The sequence below is a fragment of the Primulina eburnea genome, chromosome 11 (genome assembly GCF_022965805.1).
Source record: "Primulina eburnea isolate SZY01 chromosome 11, ASM2296580v1, whole genome shotgun sequence".
Classification (NCBI taxonomy): Eukaryota; Viridiplantae; Streptophyta; class Magnoliopsida; order Lamiales; family Gesneriaceae; genus Primulina; species Primulina eburnea.
The window spans coordinates 42152457-42175562 of record NC_133111.1 but is presented as its reverse complement, the minus strand read 5'-3'; the positions used below and the strand labels follow the sequence as shown (position 1 = coordinate 42175562).

At 35.8% G+C, this 23106-nt stretch overlaps 3 protein-coding genes and 1 long non-coding RNA gene across 9 annotated transcripts; 2 read left to right on the top strand and 2 right to left on the bottom strand.

The window, feature by feature from the left end:
- Nucleotides 1-61: 61 nt before the first annotated feature.
- Nucleotides 62-3371, bottom strand: LOC140806251 (cyclic nucleotide-gated ion channel 2-like). Its single transcript, XM_073162797.1, is given in 10 exon segments — nt 62-737; nt 813-899; nt 993-1217; nt 1219-1230; nt 1308-1419; nt 1493-1809; nt 1888-2103; nt 2329-2746; nt 2748-2954; nt 3038-3371. Coding segments are annotated over 10 exon segments (2118 nt in total). The 5' UTR covers nt 3079-3371; the 3' UTR covers nt 62-254.
- A 5117-nt stretch (nt 3372-8488) lies between these two features.
- LOC140806250 (uncharacterized) lies at nt 8489-10770 on the top strand. Its single transcript, XR_012112464.1, has 2 exons — nt 8489-8723; nt 9571-10770. It is a non-coding gene; the product is annotated as an uncharacterized lncRNA (long non-coding RNA).
- Nucleotides 10771-12165: 1395 nt separating this feature from the next.
- Nucleotides 12166-14877, top strand: LOC140806248 (EID1-like F-box protein 2). 6 transcript variants are annotated; one of them, XM_073162790.1, is made up of 3 exons: nt 12166-12311; nt 13728-14497; nt 14590-14877. In XM_073162790.1, the coding sequence occupies exon 2, from the start codon at nt 13737-13739 to the stop codon at nt 14478-14480; it is 744 nt and encodes a 247-aa protein (XP_073018891.1). In that variant the 5' UTR covers nt 12166-12311; nt 13728-13736; the 3' UTR covers nt 14481-14497; nt 14590-14877. The 6 variants fall into 6 exon arrangements, with proteins under 6 accessions (XP_073018891.1, XP_073018889.1, XP_073018890.1 ...); XM_073162788.1 differs by lacking the exon at nt 12166-12311 and adding an exon at nt 12318-12650; XM_073162789.1 differs by lacking the exon at nt 12166-12311 and adding an exon at nt 12318-12672.
- Nucleotides 14878-14961: 84 nt separating this feature from the next.
- LOC140806247 (probable galacturonosyltransferase 14) lies at nt 14962-21197 on the bottom strand. Its single transcript, XM_073162784.1, has 6 exons — nt 20466-21197; nt 18972-19027; nt 18674-18829; nt 17537-18127; nt 16727-17029; nt 14962-15831 (listed from the first exon to the last, which is right to left on the bottom strand). The coding sequence occupies exons 1-6, from the start codon at nt 20695-20697 to the stop codon at nt 15550-15552; spliced, it is 1620 nt and encodes a 539-aa protein (XP_073018885.1). The 5' UTR covers nt 20698-21197; the 3' UTR covers nt 14962-15549.
- Between the last annotated feature and the right edge of the window lie 1909 nt (nt 21198-23106).

Below are 23106 nucleotides of genomic sequence, written 5' to 3'. Positions count from 1 at the left end.
GCGATGAATTTTAATGCGATTTTAAGTTCTGTGCCAAAGCAAATTAAATGAGATGTCATCATTGAAAACTTCATGCAAAAGTGCAGTGCACGCATTTGACGACATATATTGCACAAACAAATCACTGGGAAAAATTGAAGCCGTTACATTTCACAACACATATATCCCCTTAAAATGAACTTATGAATCATTTAATCTATATATGTAGACAGATGAAATAGTACTGAAAGTCGATGAGGTTGAACAAGTTGCTCTCATTCGAGATGATCATGTGGTCGAATCGACAAAAAGAAGGCAGCATACTGCCGAAGCCGCCTGTCATCATCGCCACTGCCTGGACTAAGGGCATAAAGATTGTTCCTCTGCATGTAACGCTTCCAGGCCAACTGGATATTAACGGCAGCCCATGTCCTCCAATTAGAGGAATAGTACCTCGCAGTTCGCTTGAGCCTCTCGTTGGCGAATTTGTAACGAAAATGGTCCGTGATGTAGCGAAGATCTTTGGAGTCTAGAGCAAATGCTTCGATCGATTCAATGCATGTAAATGTTGAAGAACAGGCAGGAAGTCTGTCCATAAAAGGGCGGCGAAGGCACCAATGTAAAAGCTCGTCCCCAAAGAATCCACCGGGCTCTAGCAGGCTCGTGGCTACCATCCCTCTGCTGAGATTTTGGCTGCTTTTTGCACGGCCACGCACAATGAACACCATCCGCTGCACGGGGTCTCCCTCTCGTATTATCTATTTATGGTTCATAATATCGTGATGACTTTGCACCGTATAAATAGTATGAAGTAAAAAGCAGTCTCTTCATACCTTTTCGTCTTTGGAGAAAACAAGTGGCTTCACACGGTCGCATATGTTGTCCAAAATGAGATCGTCCAAGCTATCAAATAAGGGAACCTAGAGATTGCCAAAACTCGAGATTCTTTATTTATGAACTTAACAAGATCTTATATTTTTCCAAATCCATAAAAAGTAGAATCTTCACGATACCTTTTTAACCAGATCAAGGCAAAGAAATCGTTTAATGTCCCTCCTAAGTCCATCTGGTAAGTAGGAAATCAAATCCATCTCATCGTCGCCGTCCAAGGCTGTCCATCTCTGTCGTTCATAACGTCTAACTCTTTGCCTAAGTAGCGTGGGCAATTGTCTTCTCTTCATCCACCATTCCATGTCTCGGCATCTCAGCTGATTCTTTCTCTTCTTTGCCATAACCGCAGTGCAGAAACACCTAGTACAATCCCAACACGATACGATGATTTAGTGTAATATCCATCATGACGAAATTTACAATTAATAAAAACTCACCTGAATATTTCCTATCAACAGAGTGAATAACATCAATCCACTAAGCACGTTGCATATACTGAACATTACTTCGGACCAATTGCTCGTCGGCTCCAAGTCATTCCCAAAAGTGCTGCAAACAATTACCAATGAGTCACAAATGCAACGGTTAGCAGTACGGATTAATTTTCGAGCTGTTTTTATACCTAAGAGTCATCAATCCCCAGAAAATGGGATAAAGAATCTTGACAGAAACCGAGTTGCTGGATACTACGGGAAGAGCCCATCCATATATCCCATAGCGATACGGCCCATTTACATCCAAGCACAACGGCTTTCTGACAAACACGGTAGTGTTACTCCCACAAGGATTCGCCACAGTACCGGACGACAGTATAAACTGGTAACAAACCTCCGCAGAGCACGACAGAGGTAGATTGCACGAATTGGTTCGGCTACAATGATGTTGTAGGCAAGATGCTACACGCTCTATAGCAAGAACATACCAACATCCACCTGCGACCTGTAAATAGATTAAATGAACCACAAGAGATACATATAGTGCAAGAAACTGAGCATGAATGAGTATAGCAATACTCACATGAGAAGCGATTAAATATGCCAAAAGATTAAGGCCGAAACCCCACCAAATTGTGCCGAAGATGTAGCCTGTCACCTTTTGCATTCTTCTCATTAGAGATATGCAGTGATAGACCTTAGGGAGGAACTGGAACAAGAAGATCAGTAAGAGAATTGTCATTATAAGCTTTATCCTCTCCTCTTTGATTAATCTTGGCACCACTAACCAAAATACAGCCTGCAATAGCACCATGAATATTATTAAGATCAACGAATGCAGATTTTTGTTGATACGTATCAAAAAAATGGCTGGAAAAACAATTTTTTTAAAAGAAATTTAATATTATATCAAAATTTGCTAAACTTATTTGCATGTTAAGTAAAATTATGTGAAGTAAACATATTAATTAACGATTTTCTTTGGTTGAATTGAATGAGCTTGGATAGGGCGGAAATCTCTCACCTGAGGAATGGGAAGAATCACAAAAACATCAAACCAGAATCCCCCGAAGGACCGCAGGTAGTGAGCAGCGATGGCGCGCGCGTTCCACACGAGCTTCCCGCAGCCGACGACCAGCGACTCCCTCGAGATGAAAGCCAGCCGAAACTGCAGCCACAGATGGAATAAGTGAACCCCATCAACGCAGGTACGCAGTACCGTCACGATAACAGCCATGCTTCCGTCCATGTACAGACAAGGCGAGTCGCCGCGTCCGACGGACAGCGCGTAGAAGAACAGGGGGTCTACCGCCAGCGACACCCCTCGCGCCAACAGAATCGCTCGGTTCCATCGCTGCACACGTTTGCTCCGGGGGTCCAACACTCTTCCGAATGCTCTCAGTCGGCCAGGCATCGGGCCGGGTGTTTCGGGCTTTGCTCGGCCGGTTTTTTATCGGGATGAAGGAAGAACCCGCTGACGCCTCCCACTCCGGCTTGTCGGCTCTGTCGCAGCTGGTGGAGTGGAAAACAGGGGCTCCCAATTGAGTACTACACGCGTAACATTCACCAGCGCCGCCCGATATTTGATTGTCCTCACCGTCGTCGCTGCTGCTAGGTTGAACAGAATCTCGCCGGAATAATCCAAACCACCTGCACCCCGATGAAAATAACATAATATAAATAATAAAAACTAACCCAAATTGGGAATTCTAAAAAAGAAGAAACTTACAAACCTTGAGAGAAAGAAACGGGGGTCTGGAGTATGAGAAGCCATGTTCCGTGGACCGACACCATGGGAGAGAAGGCTCGTGGGTTTTGTACAATGATTGAGAAATCAGAATGTTAAGAAAAAGTAAGCGAACTGACATGGAATGTATATCATCTGCTTTATCGTACGGCAGCCTCGCCGTCGTGTCCTGGCTCTCCGCCCTGTATTTTAGCTCTTTTACCACCTGAGTGACCGTGATAAATCACATGGAAATGGCAGTAAACAGGTGGCACCGTCGTCGTTGCTGCCAGTGTTGATAATTGAATATATGAGTGGATATCGTCATCCCATATAAATAATATAATTGAATATGTGAATTGAATGAAGTGTCGTTCTCATATATTTATTTATATGCTGGTTTATCAGTAACTAAAGTAAGATTTTAAAATCGATTTTGCCTTATAAAATGAAAATAAAAGTCCATAGGATTTAATTTTAGGGCATAATAAAATATCTGAAATTCACGTGTTCAAACTGTTAATTATTGATTATCTTCGCAAATTATTTCGGGTCTGCTTTAAAAACTTTAGGGATTAAATTGGTACATCAATACATTGAGGTTATGTTTGGTATGTAGGATAGGATAATTAATTGGATTGATGACAAAACTTAAGGTAAAGATATATAATGTGTAGTGATGAAGAATGTTTTGTTTGGTAAAATTTTAATGAAAATGATAAATTTTACATTTTTTGTTGTTGAGACAAAAAATACCCTGAACTAACATTGATGACAATTTGGTAGCAATGTTTTCAAAATCATGTGGGTAAAATAGTAATTTATGTTATATTTTAAGAATTGGATTCTCAATCCTCCCAAAACAATGGGATGTCTTTTCACCCAAATAAGTTTTTTTAATCACGTGCTTCTTGATTGATTGGACCCATAAAAAATGAGACAAAACATGGATTTAAAAATCTATCATTTGCTTATCATTCATACCAAACATACCCTTAGAGACGGAAATGAGAATGAATCCAAACTAAGGACCACTGATGTATTATAACCTTTTACGTCTATATAAACTTGCACAATAATTATTATCCTAATCAGAAGAGCTCTTCGGATCGAAACATGATTTTAAATTGGAGTGGGTCTCATGTGAGACCGTTTCATGGATCTTAATCTGTGAGACGGGTCAACCCTAACCATATTCACAATAAAAAATGATATTCTTATCATAAAAAATAATATTTTTTTAGTGGATGACTCAAATAAAGTATTTGTATCACAAAATATGACTCGGGAGACCGTCTCATATAAATTTTTGTCAAATAGGAAATAAAAATCCAAGGATAGTGGATAGATTTTTATATAATTTTGCAATGTTTTAATTGCCTCGTCACCAACAATGTCTTTTGTTGACTTAGAAGACGTTTTAGTCGTATAAACACTCGTTGCTCTTTGAAAACACCAGATTCCGGAGCACATGGACGTCTTCTTCGGCGTCGAGTGTGATTTTCGCCCACATTGGAGTCCTTGTCCCGACAGTTCATTCAACATTGCCTCAATTCTGTTAGTCTGTATTTTATTGGTGAAGATTCAATGCACATCTAAACAGGACCAGTTGAGTTCTTTGGGTGGTCGGAAGTTAATTGTATTTATTTGGATAGATGTATTTCAAATTAATAAATTTTAATTATTTTTTATTTTTAATAATGAAACAATACATAAAATCTTAAATATATAATTTGTTTATTTACGTATTAACTACATAAAATAGAATAAATTTCAAATGTTATCAATATTGGATGAACTTAAAATCTATCTTAATTAATATAAAACCTTATATAAACACGAAATGAGTGAATTTGAAATTTATGGTCTTACTCATCTAAAACTACAAAAATACATTTGAATATATTTGAAATTCACGGGTTTGGAATATATCGATCCAAACACAAAAAAATATTAATATATTTTTAAAATCGTCCCAACATTCCTCTCCATTTCAATTTATAATAAAAATAGATATATTAATTTTAAGTTTTTTTATACAAAAGAACAATTATTTTCACTATACTAGATGAAAACGGATAATCTGATAAATTTTTCATCATCATCAGATAGCTTTATTGCATTTTAAATATTAAATTAAAGATAAAAACTATAGTGAAATCATATCACTTATCCATTTTCTTAGGTATATCGAGTTGAATTGTCTTACGAATATAGATTTATGAGATCGTCTCACAATTGACCATCTATTGATTAAATTTCAATAGACCATCTCCTGATTAAATTTCATGGACTTCTATTATTATTATTATTATTATTATTATTATTATTATTAATTTTACGAAAATTCGAAGAGCCGTCCAATATTATTCTCAAAATTTTATCTCCAATCAATATTTGATGAGTGATCACAATATTTGTACCCTACTGATTGTGATATATGCATGTGGCTCATCCAGCTCATTAATTACGTGTATATTTGAATATTCTCGAAGATATACACATCATCACAACAATAACTGCTTAATTCAAATATATTCATAAAATCATAATTCGTTATATTATGAAATTAAAATATCTTTGTAAAATAAAAAGTATTTTAAATATACTGAAGAGTATGTAAAAGAAATGGTTTAGTTTATAAACTAGTACCTCTTGTACAGGTTTCATGTGATAAAGTCTCATGGATCCACAACAATGAGACGAGTTACCTACAACGAAAAAATAATATTTTTGACATAAAAGTAACAGTTTCTCAAGGATCAAATCAAATCAGCTCAAATATCCGTATCACAAAATTGAACCGTGAAATGATTTCATAAAAGTTTTTGTATTGTTGTACAAGCTGACTCATCGAACCATCTTAGCATGATTTCTGAACCAAAATATTGTAACTTAAGTACAAATTTTTCTTCAACCTATGTGATTAAATGTTTCAATGTAAAAATGTATCCTGAGACTAAATATTTATTGGTATTTAATTTCAACATATAATTTATTCTACCAAAAATCAATTTTAGTTATATATTTATCCAATTTATGTAAATATTTTAATTTGATTTATTTAATTTAATTTATTACATGCATTTCATATTTTAGTAAAAATAACATACTGTGATTATATCAGTTTATTTGGATAATTATTTATTCTATTAACTGTCTATTTGTATGTTGGCAAAAACTTGTATCAGACGTTCACGGATCGTATTTGTGAGACGAATTTCTTATTTGAGTCATCCATGAAAAAATATTACTTTTTATTCTAAAAGTATTACTTTTTATTGTGAATATGGATAGGGTTGACCCGTCTCAAGGATTAAGATCCGTAAGACGGTCTCATATGATACCCACTATTAATAGCGTAAGAAACAGCAACGAATTAGGGATGGAAATCAAGCACTATTGGAGTGTCCGAAGCCAAAATCACGCACTGTTGCTGCACAGCATCAAAATAATGTCCAATTGGAAATACTATTATTAAATTCATAAATAACTTTATGTTTAATGTATGTGACAAATTTTAAATTATTAGACCATAAAAAAAAATGAATTTTTAATTTAAAAAATGGAACAAGTGGGATTGTGGGGTCTCAGACGTACATGAAATATTGTGGTCCTTCTCCGGGTTCCGTACACCTTTTTTGTTTTCTATTTGACTATTTTCAGACAACATTGCTATCCTAGATTTCAATGAAAACTAACGTTATTCACTCTAATAAATAAAATATAAAAAAACATAAATTTGTTTAAGTCTACGCCACTGGCGGAACCACATATTTATATATGGCTACCCTGACTTTAATTCTGGTGGTCCAATTATATATATATATTAAATTTTATATAATTGTGAAATAATTTGATATTGGATCAATTTTTTTTAGTGGGTCTCATGTGAGACCGTCTCATAGATCTTAATCTGTGAGACGGGTCAACCCTATCCATATTCACAATAAAAAGTAATATTCTTATCATAAAAATTAATACTTTTTCATAGATAGTCCAAATAAGAGATCCGTCTCACGAATACAGATCCCATGAGATCGTCTCACATAAGTTTTTGTCTTTTTTTTTATTGCATCTGCGATGAGTGATAAATAAACGCGTCACGTAATTTCACGATGCAATGTCCAATTTTGTCGGATTAATTATTGTTTGGAAAAGCATAACAATTATTAAATATATAGATATAAGTCTCATTTGGGCCGACGACTTTTTGGATTTAGGCTAAGCACAACCTGTAAGGCTGCCGTGCTTATCGTTTTGGCCTTTGGGTGAAATGTGCTAACGAACAAAACACACGGGATAAACACGTCTCATGTTTGTTTTTTCTTACAAAATATTTTGTATATTTTGTTGAAGAATTTAGCATATAATCAATCCAGACGCGTATTTTTTTTTAAAATAATACATTTGTTGGTGTCCAATAATTTTAAATTATTTGATACGGTTCGAAACTTGACTTTTGAGATGATATACGATTTAAAATATTATCATAACTGTTATTATTATAATTATTAAAATATACTATGCTATATTATTAAGGTTGACGAGTTTAAAATAACTAATTTATGTGTTAATATTTTTTTGATAAACAAAAAATTACAAAATATTAAAATGTTTACTTGATTTAATAAAAAAAATCATAAAAACCTATTTTAGTAAATTTGTATATTATTTATCACAACAATATTCTAATAAAATTGTTTTTTTTTTTTATCTTTTTTCTATCATTTAAAATTTTAAATAATTACACCACTCATAATATAAAAAATATTGTAATAAAACCATTTTTAAACTTTTAAATTTTAAAATAATATCTAGATTTTCATACAATATTTAACACACAAAAAATATTGTACATGCAGGCTAAGGCTTGATTTCTAGACCGAAATTTTTAGTGTCATGGTTAAAATGATTTAATGACTATATTACCCCCATAGTGTGCAATAATTCAAATTGACTATCGGTGCAATGGTGCTTCTAAGTTTAATTACCAAGTTGCCCCTTTCTACAAAAGTAACGACAACATTTTTTTATTGAGTAGGTCTTTTGTGAAACGGTCTTATGAATCTTTATCTGTGAGATGAGTCAATCCTACCGATATTCACAATGAAAAGTAATACTATTAGCATAAAAAGTAATATTTTTTATGGATGATCAAAATAAGAGATCTGTTTCACAAAATAAGACCTGTAAAACCGTTTCACACTAGTTTTTGCTTTCTTTATTTTACAAAATAATTCAAAAAACCACAACAAATTTTTATAATAGATCATGAAATTAGAATTGAGTGGTCAATACAATTTGTAGAGTCACGAAAAAGAAAACCTCCTGAAGTGACTTAAACCACTTTTAAGCCCGGCCCAGTAAGAATAAAATTGTAGTGTTTTTAGCCCAATAAAAAGCCCATTGTAACAATTGCTTCTGGCCCAATAAAACCTCGTTTTACATCCCGCCTTTGAGTGTGCTCGAACAAACCTAGGGGTGAAATAGCTAATTGGGGAAGAGACAAGGGTAAAACAAGAATTTAAGTGAGAAGCCGATCTTTCGATATCCGATCCAATAATACGGGAGTGAGCGAAGGTCAAAAGTCAGGTGACCTTTGGTTCCATCTCAGCCTCCTACCGGCGACTGCTCACCGGAGAGAAATAATTGTAATTATTCTCCTTTTCGATCTCGCCCCCAAGTGATTGGTAAATCGATCTGATGTTTAGTCCTTTGGATTCATGATCGAGGTTATAAAATCAGATATATGTATGTTTGTGTGTGAGATTTGTTCTCGTTCTTTTGTTTATTCAGTGTTTCGCAAGGTTTGGTTTGTTACGGGGCTGAAGTGCAGTGATTGGTTTGATGTTACTTGCGATCACTGCTGTATGAATTCGTGTTTTTGATGTTTTATGTATCTTTGTTAGTGACGTATTATTGCTTGTCTCCTGAATATGTAAGCTTGAGTGTTATCAGTTATTGAAATTATATTTTTGTTTAAACCAGAAAGCGAATGGATGAAGGATTAAGATCAGTCTGGATGCAGCTAAATCAAATTTAATGTTGCATTTGCGAGGAAATAGGGATGGATATTTAGAAAAGGTTGTGAAAAATCAATATTTACTCTGTTTCAACATAGAGTGTATTAGGTTGGACAATTCAAAAGTGTTGTTGCCGGTGAAAGATGCACAAGTAGTTTGCTTAAGAGTTCTTGTAAATGGGATACTTCCTCCGTCAATTCTACTGTTACCTTCATGTGAGGTCTATTATGACTTCAAGTATTTGAAGTTGAAATCGAACATTTTGTATTAGAGAATGTTGAGATGCACTTGAATATCGTTGAAGTCAATGGAAATTACTTGGGTTTCACACTTCCACAATTTTATTTTTTTTAAGTTAAGTTTCTCTTTCTTTTGTCAAGAAATAATATATGATTGGAGAAGCTTATAGTTTGTTGGCTGCACTCGGAGTCTATGTCTAAAAGTGTCTCTTATTTTATTATTAGTATTTTTAATTTTATACTCTTACCAACTGGAGTGTTTTCTGTGTGGACAGGAAATGTTCATCTTGTAGTGGTCCTGGTTTACATGATGTGGAATTTCACATCCAGTTGTGTGGCTGGAAGTGTAGGGTTGAACGATTCACCAAATCCCGGGCAAGACTCAACAGATTGCTCAGATGATGAAGTTACTTCAATCACCAGCAGGGAGGAGGGACTAGAATGCCCAATATGCTGGGAATTCTTTAACCTTGTCGAAAACATTCCCTATGTTTTGTGGTGTGGACATACACTGTGTAAGAACTGCATCCTAGGATTACAATGGGCTGTGGTGAAATGTCCAACTTTACCTCTTCAGTTGCCACTCTTTATATCTTGCCCCTGGTGCAATCTTTTATCACTGCGTCTGGTTTATCGGGGGAACCTGAAATTTCCTCGTAAAAACTTCTTTCTTCTATGGATGCTCGAAAGCATGAATGGCGACAGAGTGAAATCTCATTCCACCATCTGTGGGGATCATCAAGTAGTTTGGCCATTAAACACCAAACCCAATAGAAGCCAGACGGTTAATAACCTTAGGAGGGTCCCAGTCATTCATCATTCTGAATTATCAGAATCAAATCACGACGATCATCAAGTCAACAATTACCTTGCCATTGAGAGACTGCATTCCACTCTTAGAAAGTCCCTCGTCTTCTTTGTTCATCTGACTTCCAAGTTTCCACTAGTCATCATTTTTCTTCTCATCAGTTTCTATGCAATTCCTGCCAGCGCAGCCATCTTGGCCCTGTACATACTCATCACAGTTATCTTTGCACTCCCATCTTTCCTCGTTCTGTACTTTGCATATCCCAGTTTGGATTGGTTAGTGAGGGAGATCATCACATGACTTTCTACCTCTCCGCATTTATGGCACCAAAATGTGTACCTTCCATGATATGGCTTGCACGTTTCAACTATTTAACGGCTACAAGAAGTCGTCAAATTTAATATGCAAGTCAAGAATTCTTGTTGGGTTAGTATCGTCTCCTGATTGTTTTACTGGTTGGAATCACTTCGTTGTTACTTTAGTTCAGATGCTCTACCAATGATTGTTGTTTTCTGTATATCGTAATGTCTGTAGCAAAAAGCTGTTGGCTGAGGGCGAACGTTAGTAGTCGTGGTGGAGTTATGGTTTATTAATCAAGAACGCAACTTTATATTTTGCCTCGTATATGTGATGTATATTTTAATGGAATTCTGCAAATTTCTTGCCATTTAGGTCAGAGGGGTCAAAATTTTCAATTATCTATTTTTAAGATTATTCAAGGGTAAGAATGTAATGTCATAAAAGATTTGCGAAAATTTAGAAATTCAACTACGAAAGTTGACGTGTCAAGACATACACCTTCTTGACTATGGAGAGTATACGTTTCGGTTCAACTCCACTGTCGGGTGGTCTTTGCTCGGTAAGATGGCAGCAGCCATTGTCGTTCCTTTACAAAAAATCTTCAAATTTTCAGAACCCATCAGTCTCTAGAAAGTTGGATTCATATGGCCTAAGTGGGTCCCCGTTGAAGGGTATCTGCTATCAACTGAAATCAAAAAGGAGGAGGATTCGACTGAGTTCGGTGGTTGCCGCCGCCGCCAGGGGCAGTGATGCTAGTGGCAGAGGAAGGTTTTATTTCAACTCACCGGGTTTCCATTCCCCCTCGGTCCTTTTCTTAACCGCAGTACTCTAAGATACGAGGTTAAACTTAGTGTAAATGTCTGTATTGCTTTCTGGTGTTATTTTTATAACGATTGTTTTTTTTTTAGTTTTTGGGTGAATTTTAGAATCTGGGATTTGTCCTAGACTTGTAAAATATGTGCTACCATTTTCTGATTAAATATCGATCCATAACTTAAATTACTTGGATGTTGGTAAGCGTGGGGATTCTTCCTTTTGGAGTAAAATAGAAATGGTGCACCTTAAGTTGGGATTTATCTGGCCAAATTCCAAATTTGGTGAAATAGTACGCTTGTGGAGGCTGTCTATTAGTCAAAAAGGATCTTTCTCGTAGTAACTCATGAAAATATTCGGAATTGTGGATCAAAATCGATTGCATTCATACCAAGATGTCTTGTGAACAAATCCCCACCTGCACATTTCCTTGCTCCAGTCAACACAACCAGATCAGATTTGTTAGCGATATTTGCATTTCACGACAACTTTTAGGCGAACACTATGTTACAAGTCCTTCACTATCCCTCCTTGCATTTGGGAAAGGCTGCAAGCTATTGCCCTCCAGATGACATGAGAACCTTATCATCTCTTGATCAGTTCTTGGCCTCCGTAGGAGCTGTTAAGATGACTGAATCGGGTCGTAAACATCGATCAAATTCCACTACCAATTCCACTACCAACTCCACTTAAAGTTCATACCAAACATAACACCATATATTACATTCCTACAACAATCATTTTCTTTATCATTTACTTAGTACTCATTAGTTTATTTTATCCTCCAAACCAAACGCAGTTTAATAATATAAAAAATAATTTTTTTTCATGAATGACTCAACTAAAAGTACGGGACCACCCAATTATGTATGAGGAGAAGACCGATTCATTCGATTCAACACTCACGCGTTTTTGTTCTGGTGAAGTCACGCGTTTCATCGTATTAAAAAAACATGGATAATTGGAACCTCAGATATACAGCGATGAAAATATGTGGTCCCTTGGATCATTAAATCGAGGAAGAACACCAATTTCCATGAACAAATTTAAAATCATTCGCCTGTTGTTTTTTAATCCAAGTGACAACGTGCCAAGGTTATCATTTACCACGAATATCATCCACAAAATTCAGGAATTTTTTATATTTTCTTGTGTTCCAGATAGTTAGTTACTACAAAGCCCCTTTCTTGACTCAACACTCGACTTGTGAAATTCTACGCTACTTTTGGACCACAAATTTGATGTATTTATTTTTCCGTTCTTGGCTGAAATCGTGTCTTGAAAAGGTCAAAATTTGGAACGCTTCGTGAATCGTGCGTGTGGATTGATGATGCCTCAGATTCCATTACATGCAAATCCCTAAAATCTTGGTTTCTTGTCCATGCAGCTGAGATTCGGGGACAGTTGCTGAAACCAGTTTGATTTCCAGCTGAGGTTCGGATTTGTGGTCGTGATTGTATAATCCAGTTGATTAATTGAATAAATTTTCTTTAAATCAAGGTCTTGTTTTTAGACAAAGAAGTTTGCGAGCATTGTGTGTTTTGCGATTTCTATACTTTTTGGGATGGCTTTTTAGTGATTTTCATCGTGATTCTCCGAAACTCGAAGTGGGTTTCGGTTTTTATATGGCTTAGGTGTGTGATTGGGTGCTGAATCATACTGCAATATATGGAGGTTCTCTTAAATCTCTCTTTAATTAGGTGAATGTGTTATTTCTCAACTATTACAAATTCACTTATGGGTAATTTTGTGTTAGATCTTTCGTTGATGTCTTTTACAAATTACAAATTTTCGTATGTTAAATTTCTCACCATTTTGTTGACGCTTATTTTACCTACATTTTCTTTAACTGCTGGTTGCACGTTATGGAGTGTGATTGGATGTTATCTTCTGGTTTATGGTTGGTTATGTATTAAGCATTGTGACTCTTGAGGGGAATTTCCAATTCTTATATTTTTACTGCTATATGCATGCATCTGGCATTAATCAATAGAAAGATTGTTATGTCCACTTTTGTTCTTTGAGTGTGTTTGCTGCCATGTGTGCACCTTTTCGTCTGAGTGGATAATGTTTGGGACTAACTAACTCTAAAAGTTGTGTGTTGTCACATTCATTGGCGATAAATTATGAAGAGGTGGGACTTTCATCGTGTTGGATCTTGCTTCATGATTTACTTGCAGTGTTTCAAGGAAGGCTTTTTACCAATCCAGATGTTTGTCTATTAGTCGCACATAAGTTCAAGGGAAAACTCAGGATTTCTTGGGGAGGGAATTTTTTAGAAAAATAAACTTTTCGTTGTGGTTTCCCCATCACCTATGATATCCTCCAGCTCATTCTTTTGCATTTAAGATGTATCTTCTGTTGTATGAGGCTTTATTAATCATGTTCTCTTGGTGTTTATACTTGTGGAATAAGGTGATCCTACCAATGGAAGTTTGTATGTTTTATCACTTGTTTTTGCGTTCCAATTTTCTATGCTGAGATCTCTTCATTGTTTCTGTCTATTACCAGGAGAGGACTATGAATCTCACAAAGCAATTGCGATGCTTACATTCATCAAGTTGTGTTTGTACAAAAGGGCATCTCAGCGAAGAAGTCATATTCCTAGTTTTCAATCAGTTGAATTGGAACCCAAAATTGATTGCTGCACTTTCTTGTGCTTGCAAATGGTTTGATGATCTAGCTAAACGCGTTCTTTGGAAAGAGTTCTGTAAGACACGAGCCCCTAAAATGATGCTTGATTTGCAGTCTAGTGGAAGCCATAGTGTGGATGGTAACTGGAGGGCACTTGGCAAGCTACTTGTGTACTGTTTCGGGTGTAAAGAAGATGGTTTGTTCAATAATATCCAAATCCCTGGCCACTTTGTTTACAGAACACGATTCTCAAGGACATCGGGAAAGAGCTTCCTATTACCACAATGTCGGACAGATGTTTTATATGTCTCTGATCCTTGCGAACATCTAGACCAAGGGGACGAAGGGGACATTGGTTTTTTTCGTGGGATATTTAAATCCTTCGCGGCATCGAAGGTTAGGAAGATGCTGATTCAGAGGGTTGCTCCTCTTCATCCAAAGGAGGTATGTCCCTATTGTAAGGCTAAGCTGTGGAACATGCTGGCTGCTAATATGATACCACCGAGTGCTACTTGTCGATTGGGTGCTTATGAAGAAAGCATCGAGTATTATGTGTGCCTTAACGGGCATGTTCTTGGTATTTGTACCCTCTTGCCCTTATCGGACACAGATGAACCGTCAGAGGAGTGAATGCTACCATAAACCAGGTACTATATAGTACCATTGTTTGATCCGCTCAAATGAATTTGTTTTACTCTATTCCTCCTATTAGCTTGATGTGATGTATTTTATTTGCTAGGAACACGTTGATTCATATGTACTCTTGAAATTTGGCCAATGCTATAAAGAGATGAGTGATCCAGATTTTGGAGGCTATTCATCAAGACTTAACTGTGTTGATCAAGTTCCAAACACCGTCAACCATACTGCCTTGGAATCTTTTTCTTCCTCTCAGTGGTGTTCAAGTTTCCACATTCTTTTACCTTTTTGTACCGTTGCGTGATCTTAAAACATGTATCAGATTTGGAGAATGATCCGGGGCATGATTTCATGTTCTGCTTACGTAGATGAATGCTGTGTATTATCTGACGAGTTTGTAAATCACTAATCTAATTACGTAACCAGCCCACAAGGCCAGAACAAAAGCCACAGTGAATATAAGATCATAGAATTTGATTAAAGAATCATCTGCATATCTATTTTGTTTCGCACGAATGATACATAACAAATAGCAACAAATAGCCTATGATATTCCCTGACTCTTGACAACCTGATGATGACCGACTATAATCACCACAATGATGAATGTCGTAAAAATTCGGAACTGGCAACAAAATCTGAATATAAAAGAAAACAAATACAAAATTAAAAGAAAAGAATCGTCTCCACGGCCAATGGGCCAGGGTGGGAACCTCGCGTAGGATCTGCACATTAGCTCTATCTTTCCATGCATCATCAAGAAGATATGCTGTTGTACCCTTCTGAGCAGGCATAGGGGTTTCGCCATCATGGAGGTCGAAATAATGTACTTGTCTAATAAAAACTAGAAGGAAGTAGAATCCCAATATCGCAAACAGTTTCCCTTCATCGGCCTTTGAGCACAAATGCAAATCAAGATTTTGTTCTCAGCTATGAACAGACAAGTTTTTCATTCTTGCTCAACCGAATAGCAACAAATTTATATACCTCACAAACGCCAACAATGATCCATATATATTATCAAACCGTTTTCACTGGTGCACACTTCGTTGGTTGATAACTACTCCAAAATGTGGCAATTTCTGACAAATTCGTTCGAGTAGTTAACGTACTTGGTCCAAAATGGGCGAAGATGCTCAAAACCAATCTCCAACCATGGTTTTGACTGGCCATTGTAGTGAATAACTGCCGCCTTTTTCACCTTTTCAACATCGGTTTTGTTTTGATAACCCAACCCAAGCATGTGCCAGGAAGGTTCAATTGGGTGAACATGACCCCTAAACGCAATTAAAGCAGGGGGAAGAGTTCCAAGTTTCCATAATGTTAGGTTTGACTTCAGATTCTGCAATAACAGCGAACCCAGTGAACGAAAATACAAGCATCATATCAAAATCGTCATATGATTCCTACATTAAGCATAATACATTAATGAAACATAATGAGAGCCTTCATGTACAATATAGGTGAAATGGCACAAAATAAAAACATATGAAACCACATCAAAGCTTATCACGAGCTATATGAAATATGGCAAAAAACAAGGCCTGACTCAATAGTAGAACATACATATCAATTTGTAGTTAGTTATGGAGTAACGACACTAAAGTTAGCAAATGCATGCAAAATCTAAAATTCTGGCCATAGTGATGATTAGGGCTGCAAACGAACCGAACATATTCGCGAGTTTTTCGAGCCGGCTCAATAAATATTCGATTCGTATTCGAACTTATCGAATTTGAGCCGAACTCGAACACGTTCGAACTTTTTTTCGAGCCGAACTCGAGCCCAAATTATTTTGTTCGATAGCTCGCGAATAGTTCGCGAGCCTTAATATTTTATTAATATAATATAATTATATATATATATATATACATTTCGAATATTTCGAGCATTTCGAGCTTTCAAACCTTAATATCCGAGCAATAATTCGAATAGTTCACGAATATATTCGAATATTTCGAGCCGAACTCGAACTCGAACTTCATTTCGAGCCGAGCTCGAGCCCAAATATTTGAAATTATCGAACTTCGAATCGAGCTCGAACTCGAATATACCTATTTCGAGCTGAATTCGAGCCTGACTTTTTTACTATTATTCGGCTCGATTCGGTTCGTTTGCACCCCTAGTGATGATGAGCCTTCCATGTATATAAATAAACAAAAAATTCAGTGCACAGCCCTACAAAACATAATAAGGCAAATGCCCCAACAAATATATGAAAGGGAAATTTTAGTGACCTCCTTGAGCCAGGTATGATAAATATCTCTGATATTTGTCTTCCGCCACGCACGCAAGTCAAATATATTCATTCCATACGCCCATGCACATTCATCAGGATTCAAATTCCTAGCAATTAGTGGATGAGAGAAGTTGAAATAGTTCCTTAAATGCTTAGACATGACCCACTCATCTTCACCTTTACAGGTTTCAACAGCTCCATTAACTTTTCCACTGAGGTTGATGTCCCAGAGAGGAGATAAATCAAATTGAATCACAACATCATCATCTAAGAACACCACCTTGTCAAGGTTTGGGAATAACTGCAAGATATAGGGCAACATTATCTCAGCCTTGAAACAGAAAAAGCCAAATGCAAGGTGAAAGGTAATGCCAGACAATCAATGATAAACCGAGTTCCAGTTCATGCTGTAACAAGTATGAGAGGACTGCTAAAATTGGTTATGTATTTAAGTGACAGAAACCCACGAAAAGATAAAAAAAAGGGCCAGGCTCCATGGAGAGGCAGGTCAGCTTCAAGGGAAATTTGGTGACTAAATTAATTGACTCTATCTGCTTATATATGATTAATTCGCAAAACTTTTGCATCCAGTAAAGCTTTGATTTCCGCACCCACATAATGATCAGATTAAATGTCACTTTCAACACACGGAGGCGGATAGTAATTTTTAGAGGGAATGGTAAAAATGCTAGCCACGTCAGATGGTGGCATGGTATACTTCCCTCTCAATATCACAAGATTTTTTCCTAGTTTTAAAATTACATAATGAGTTAGAGCACTTGTACATATTCAATAGCAAAATTATCACCTCTGGAAGGTATATGCGAAGATGGTTGAGCAATGAAATATACTTTGGACTTCTAGCTTGCAATTTAGAGGCAAATGATCGCGGGGTGATATCACTAAGATTGGCCCCAGTAATGTGATTCCCATGGTAGTAATTCCGAATCCCATTGTGGTTCTCCACAGCTTCAAGAACTGGGACATTCTCTCTCGTTAACCAATCAAATTGATGAACACCTTTTACTTCAACTATAGCTGGAGACACAGGATTTAGGGCAAACCATGAATGCATGCCAGCATATGTTTTTTTGTCAGTTATGACATGAAAAACAATCCTTTCTGGGTTCACAGATGACTGGACAGCAGACGTGATGACAACAGCAGCGGCAAGAATGTTGTCTGTGGATAACACAAAGTGATGATAGGAGTTGTCGGAAAGCAAAGGAAGTAACTCTGGAGAAGGTAACTGTTTTCGTGCATGAGCATTGGAAGAATATTCATCTGTCAGCCTCAACGAAAGGCAGTGAATGCCCTTTGGAATTGCACTGGCTGCAAAGTGTTTATGCATTAGCTCTGTGAACTTGGACTCTCTTATCTCCCTTTCATATCTCTCCATCTGTTAGTGGATAACACAAATTCCACATTACAAGATTAGCATCGCATAGGGAATCCATAACATGTGCACTTAAAAAGCACCATGTGAAGATTATAATCATCTCAGATTGTCAGATAATCGTCATAGTTTTATTTGTACTACATACAATGATAACTCAAAATATATTTGGAAAAAAAAAACTATCCGTCTATGGGGCTGATTAAACAGGAACAATGGATAAAAGTGAACCGCATCTTAAAAGCCAGTATAGTGAATACAAACTTGTATTTAAACATATAGTGGAGCACCATTAAATAATATTTTTTTATGTGAAACAAAACCTTGAAGGAGATTAACACAAAGTATGGGTGAATGGTACTTTGTGTATGGAGATAGAAACACATAAAGAAGAGCATTCTAAGGTAACATGAATAGGAATTTGTAATCTGGTATCGTATAGCAAAAAACATCACGTTCCATAATAATGAAGGACATGAGTGTGATGAAAATAAACACAGCAATATAAAATTTGGTAAATTAAGACAGACAGCAGTCAGAAACACCTACCATTCCTTTCAAAATAAAAGCAAACTCTTTTGAACTGTGCTTGTTGTTTTTCATTTCAGAAACAAGTTGACTAAAAGATTCTGGAAGCTTCAGACCATCAGGGACTTTTTCAGAGTTCGCTTGATTCAGGATCTTAACAAAGTCCTTGACCATCCTCTGTCATAACAACAACAATAACAAATTTTCAGCATTGCTATAAAAAGAGAATCACAAGCAAACATACTGTAGTTAAACCGCCATATATCAAAATAAAAATACTATGCATAAGAATTCAAAGAAAGAACGAAAAGACGTTTACCCCAGAATCATCGTTTCTACCCAGAAGCTTTGGACCCAAACGCCGTCCTAAACAATCTGAAAAAGTGAAACGGTATAAAACAAAATTTGATGCCATAGTTTTCATAGATGATTCAACTTCATATATATATAATTAAACATAAACAAATATTAAAACTTTTGCATCTTAAAAAGGCCCTGTTATAAAGAAAGAAGATGAAAAAGGCAAGATTAAGGATTGACACGTGCTAATGATAAAATGATGATACTCGCAACCAGATTTATACCAGTCAGTCACTATTTTCTTTCATCTTTCTTACAATCACCAATTTAATAATCAACATTATAGTAGAAAACTACACCACAATTCTGTCAGTCACTGTTTTTTTTCATCTTCCTTACAGTCACCAATTTAATAATCAACATTATAGTAGAAAACTACACCACAAAGATCGATCAGTACTCAGGGCCCAAAGTGGAAACAAAACTAACAATAATGTAAGGGGTTTCACTGAAAGGGAATCCAAAAGATAAAGTAAATATCCAACATGGCAGCAAATCTCCATAGCATGGAACTTAAATTACCACTTCTTTCTATCAAAGCATACAACATTGCCAGTGAAGTGACACATCGAGACATGTTGAGGAGAGGGAACATGGCACCAGTTTCTTTCAGTCACTTGTGAGAGCAAGTTGATAAGCACAATAATTCCGTAAGGTGATGAGGTGTGATGACCCGTTGGAGAAAATAATGACCATGGAATAATAAATTATGGTTCCAAGTGGAAAAATAGGAAGAACATAAAGAAGCCTTGAGGTAAAAGATCTTCCTAGTGAGTTTTACATAAGAAATTTTGTTTACAAAATGATCAGAGAATTACCAATTCAGTAGATTCATTTCATCTACTATAGACCACGAAAGATTTACTACAGGTACGAGACTAGACACGAGTGCACCGATATCTACTTGTCAAAACTCACTTTTCGATTATGTAGTGGTTGTTTGCCATATTTAGCTAAAGCCAATTCCGAAACTTATACTTTAGACCTAATCTTCAATAATATATGGCCAATCGTATCCTAGCACAGAAAAAAGTAATAGAGACGCCAGTGCACAGAGCAAGGGAAAAAAGATCAACATAAATCAGGATATCACAAGCCATTGGCACAACTTATAGTGCCAAAATAAAATCAGAATCTTCAGAGAGAAAAGCATGTCTGATGCTGTCAAGGTTGAATTCGAAAATTTTCACCAGTAGTTTATTTTCTTATTGCCATTTGATTTCAATAAATAAAGGGGCAGAAGATACCACATAGTAAACACACATAATCGTGTACAAGTTACAAAATTGGAAGGAACCAAAATCCAAAAATCAGTCGCCCCAAAGAAATACTCAAATCCAATCAGCAGAGTTTATGGAGAAAAATGTCTAAAGATCTAACAAACATCATGGCATAAATTATCATGAAAACAAAGTTTTGTATCGGGGTTTGTAGGCAAGATGCATGAAAGTACCGATTGAGGAGCACTTGTTGACACCTTCAAGGGTGACGACCGCGGTGAGAATGAAGACAAAAGGCAACAAAAAAGCAAGAATCAAAATTGTATGGAACAGAGTGCGGTACGGAATGTGGCGAGCTGCGACCTTGATCTTCATCAAATCTCCGACTCCTCCATTGACATTTCCTCCGCTGCCGCTCGATGATATCGTTATACTTCTCATGCTAGGTGAGAAGTGCAGCTGCATCTTCCTCCACCGCCACTCTCCTCCTCCTCTTTTCCCCTTTTGCCCTCCTATACTTCAACAAATAATCTCTTTCACCACCGCCGCCACCACTATTGCAGCTAATAATCACCTCCCTAAAACAAAAACACAAGTCCAAACAATTCTGCGAAAACGATAATGAACTCGTCACCATCAGATCTGCCACAGCAGCTATTCAACGATCCTGATTCCCCTACCGCGGTGCATCCACCGCATTGGAATCTTCAATGATCCGTATAAATCCCAAGCCCTAAGATTGTCTCTCCACAACTCGATTCGATTCCTCAATCTACATGCACACAATAACAACTTTTCTGCCAATAAACACACATGAATGAATGCAAACGATTTAAATTACACGAATCAAATCAAACAATAAATTCTGCCCCAAAATTTCGCCTCTTAATTAATTGCAGGGACTTGATTTCCTTCTGAATTCTTTGGATCGGAAATCGGAAAAATAAATGGAGAGAAAATATTTTTTTATGTATTACTCTTAATTGATTGGCTGATCGCCCTCTATCTATGACTATTCCAATTTTATTATTATTATTATTATTATTATTATTATTATTATTATAAATAGGTCTCATGTGATACCGTCTCACGGATCTTAATCCGTGAGACGGGTCAACCCTACCGATATTCACAATAAAAGTAACACTCTTAGCATAAAAAATAGAGTGAGTCTCATGTGAGACCGTCTCACGGATCATAATCTGTGAGACGGGTCAATTCTACTCATATTCACAATAAAAAGTAATATTCCTAGCATAAAAAGTGATATTTTTTCATGGGTGACCCAAACAAGAGATCTGTCTCACAAATTTTTGTCTATTATTATCACTACTACTTCTAAATTTGCCATTAAAACAGAAAAATAAAACAAAATATAAATAGAAATGTCAATTTGCTAATATAATATCTTTGGACAACATGGGTTGGGCAAAAATTTATTGCAATGCCTGTTAAAAAAAGAATTACATACTATAAAAATAAATTATTCAAAAAATAAGAATTCAATATTTTTAATACTGATTAGATGATTGAGAAAGGGATTTTTTAACAAACACACGCAATTCAGAAATTGATTGAAGGTTGATTATTAAGATTAAGAAGATATTTGAGGCCATCTAAATTTAATATTGTCAGCTTGATTTTCAACAAGATGGATTTTCATGCAATGCTACCAAGTCAAATAAATAAGGGCCTAGACATTCAATGAAGAATACTCCAAAAATGTTGATGATATCGAAAAAATTGTGGTGTATTTCAAATATAATTAAGATAAGTTTCTTTCAAGATCAGATCCATCATTGATTGGAAAAACTGTGTCGTATTTCTATGTTCTCTAGGCAAGCCAACATTTGGATAATAATAATATTATGGTTTAGGCATTTTACCAAATTGTGGGATACAAGTCATTAAAACCATTCTTAACCACTAGTACAACGACGCACGCGTTGCGTGCTTGTACGATATGTTTTTATAATTGATTTGATTTATATTTAAATGAGGATCAAAATATATTTATAAGAAATAATGAGTGGTTACATTATAATTTTGATATATGAACTAAAAAATAAATTAAAAAAGAATAAAAAAGACCCAAGCAAAAATTGAACATACAACCTCATGATTAAGAAATATAGGCTTTATCCACTAAACTACATGTGACTTGCTTTTATTTTTTAACACTTTATTAATATATATAATTAGTAATGTAGAGAATGTGGGTGAAGGGTATTTTAGGTATTTTAAAAAACAGACCAAGGAAGTTACTCTAACCTACTCAGCCTTAATAAATAGTAAGAGATACTTCCTACACTTTTAAAACTTTATTTATCACTTAAATAAAAAAAAAAACACACATTTATGGCAACAAAGTGTTATGCCATCCCCAACATGTACTAAGCATCAACATAACTAGTGATTATTAGCGATACAACTGTGTGAGATGTGTGTGATTCGAAAAAAAAAATTAGAAAAGATATCGTGTTTTTTTAAAATAAAAGTTATTGGCAAAAATTTGTGTGAGACGGTCTCACGGATCGTATTTTGTGAGACAGATATCTTATTTGGGTTATCTATGAAAAAATATTACTTTTTATGCTAAGAGTATTACTTTTTATTGTAAATATCGGTAGGGTTGACCCATCTCACAGATAAAAATTCACGAGACCGTCTCACAAGAGACCTACTCAAAGTTATTAATTTTGATATTGAAATGGTAGGTGTATTTTTTGAATTATAATTTATGTTTGGAATTATTTTCTATATACAACTTATATTTATATAAAAAATGTTTGCACAAAAATTGAACTGCGAAATGTGTGTGCGGTCTTTTCTGCTATTTTCATCAATATCGATTCATCTGCATTCCATGATTCC

Excerpts from the sequence above, each read along its gene's own strand:
- LOC140806247 (XM_073162784.1), bottom strand. The coding sequence starts at position 20,697 with ATGCAGCTGCACTTCTCACCTAGCATGAGAAGTATAACGATATCATCG. Across the intron at positions 18,830-18,971 it reads GTAGAAACGATGATTCTGGG|AGGATGGTCAAGGACTTTGT; the intron begins GTAAACGTCTTT and ends TTGTTATGACAG. Across the intron at positions 18,128-18,673 it reads CTTTTATTTTGAAAGGAATG|ATGGAGAGATATGAAAGGGA; the intron begins GTAGGTGTTTCT and ends ATCCACTAACAG.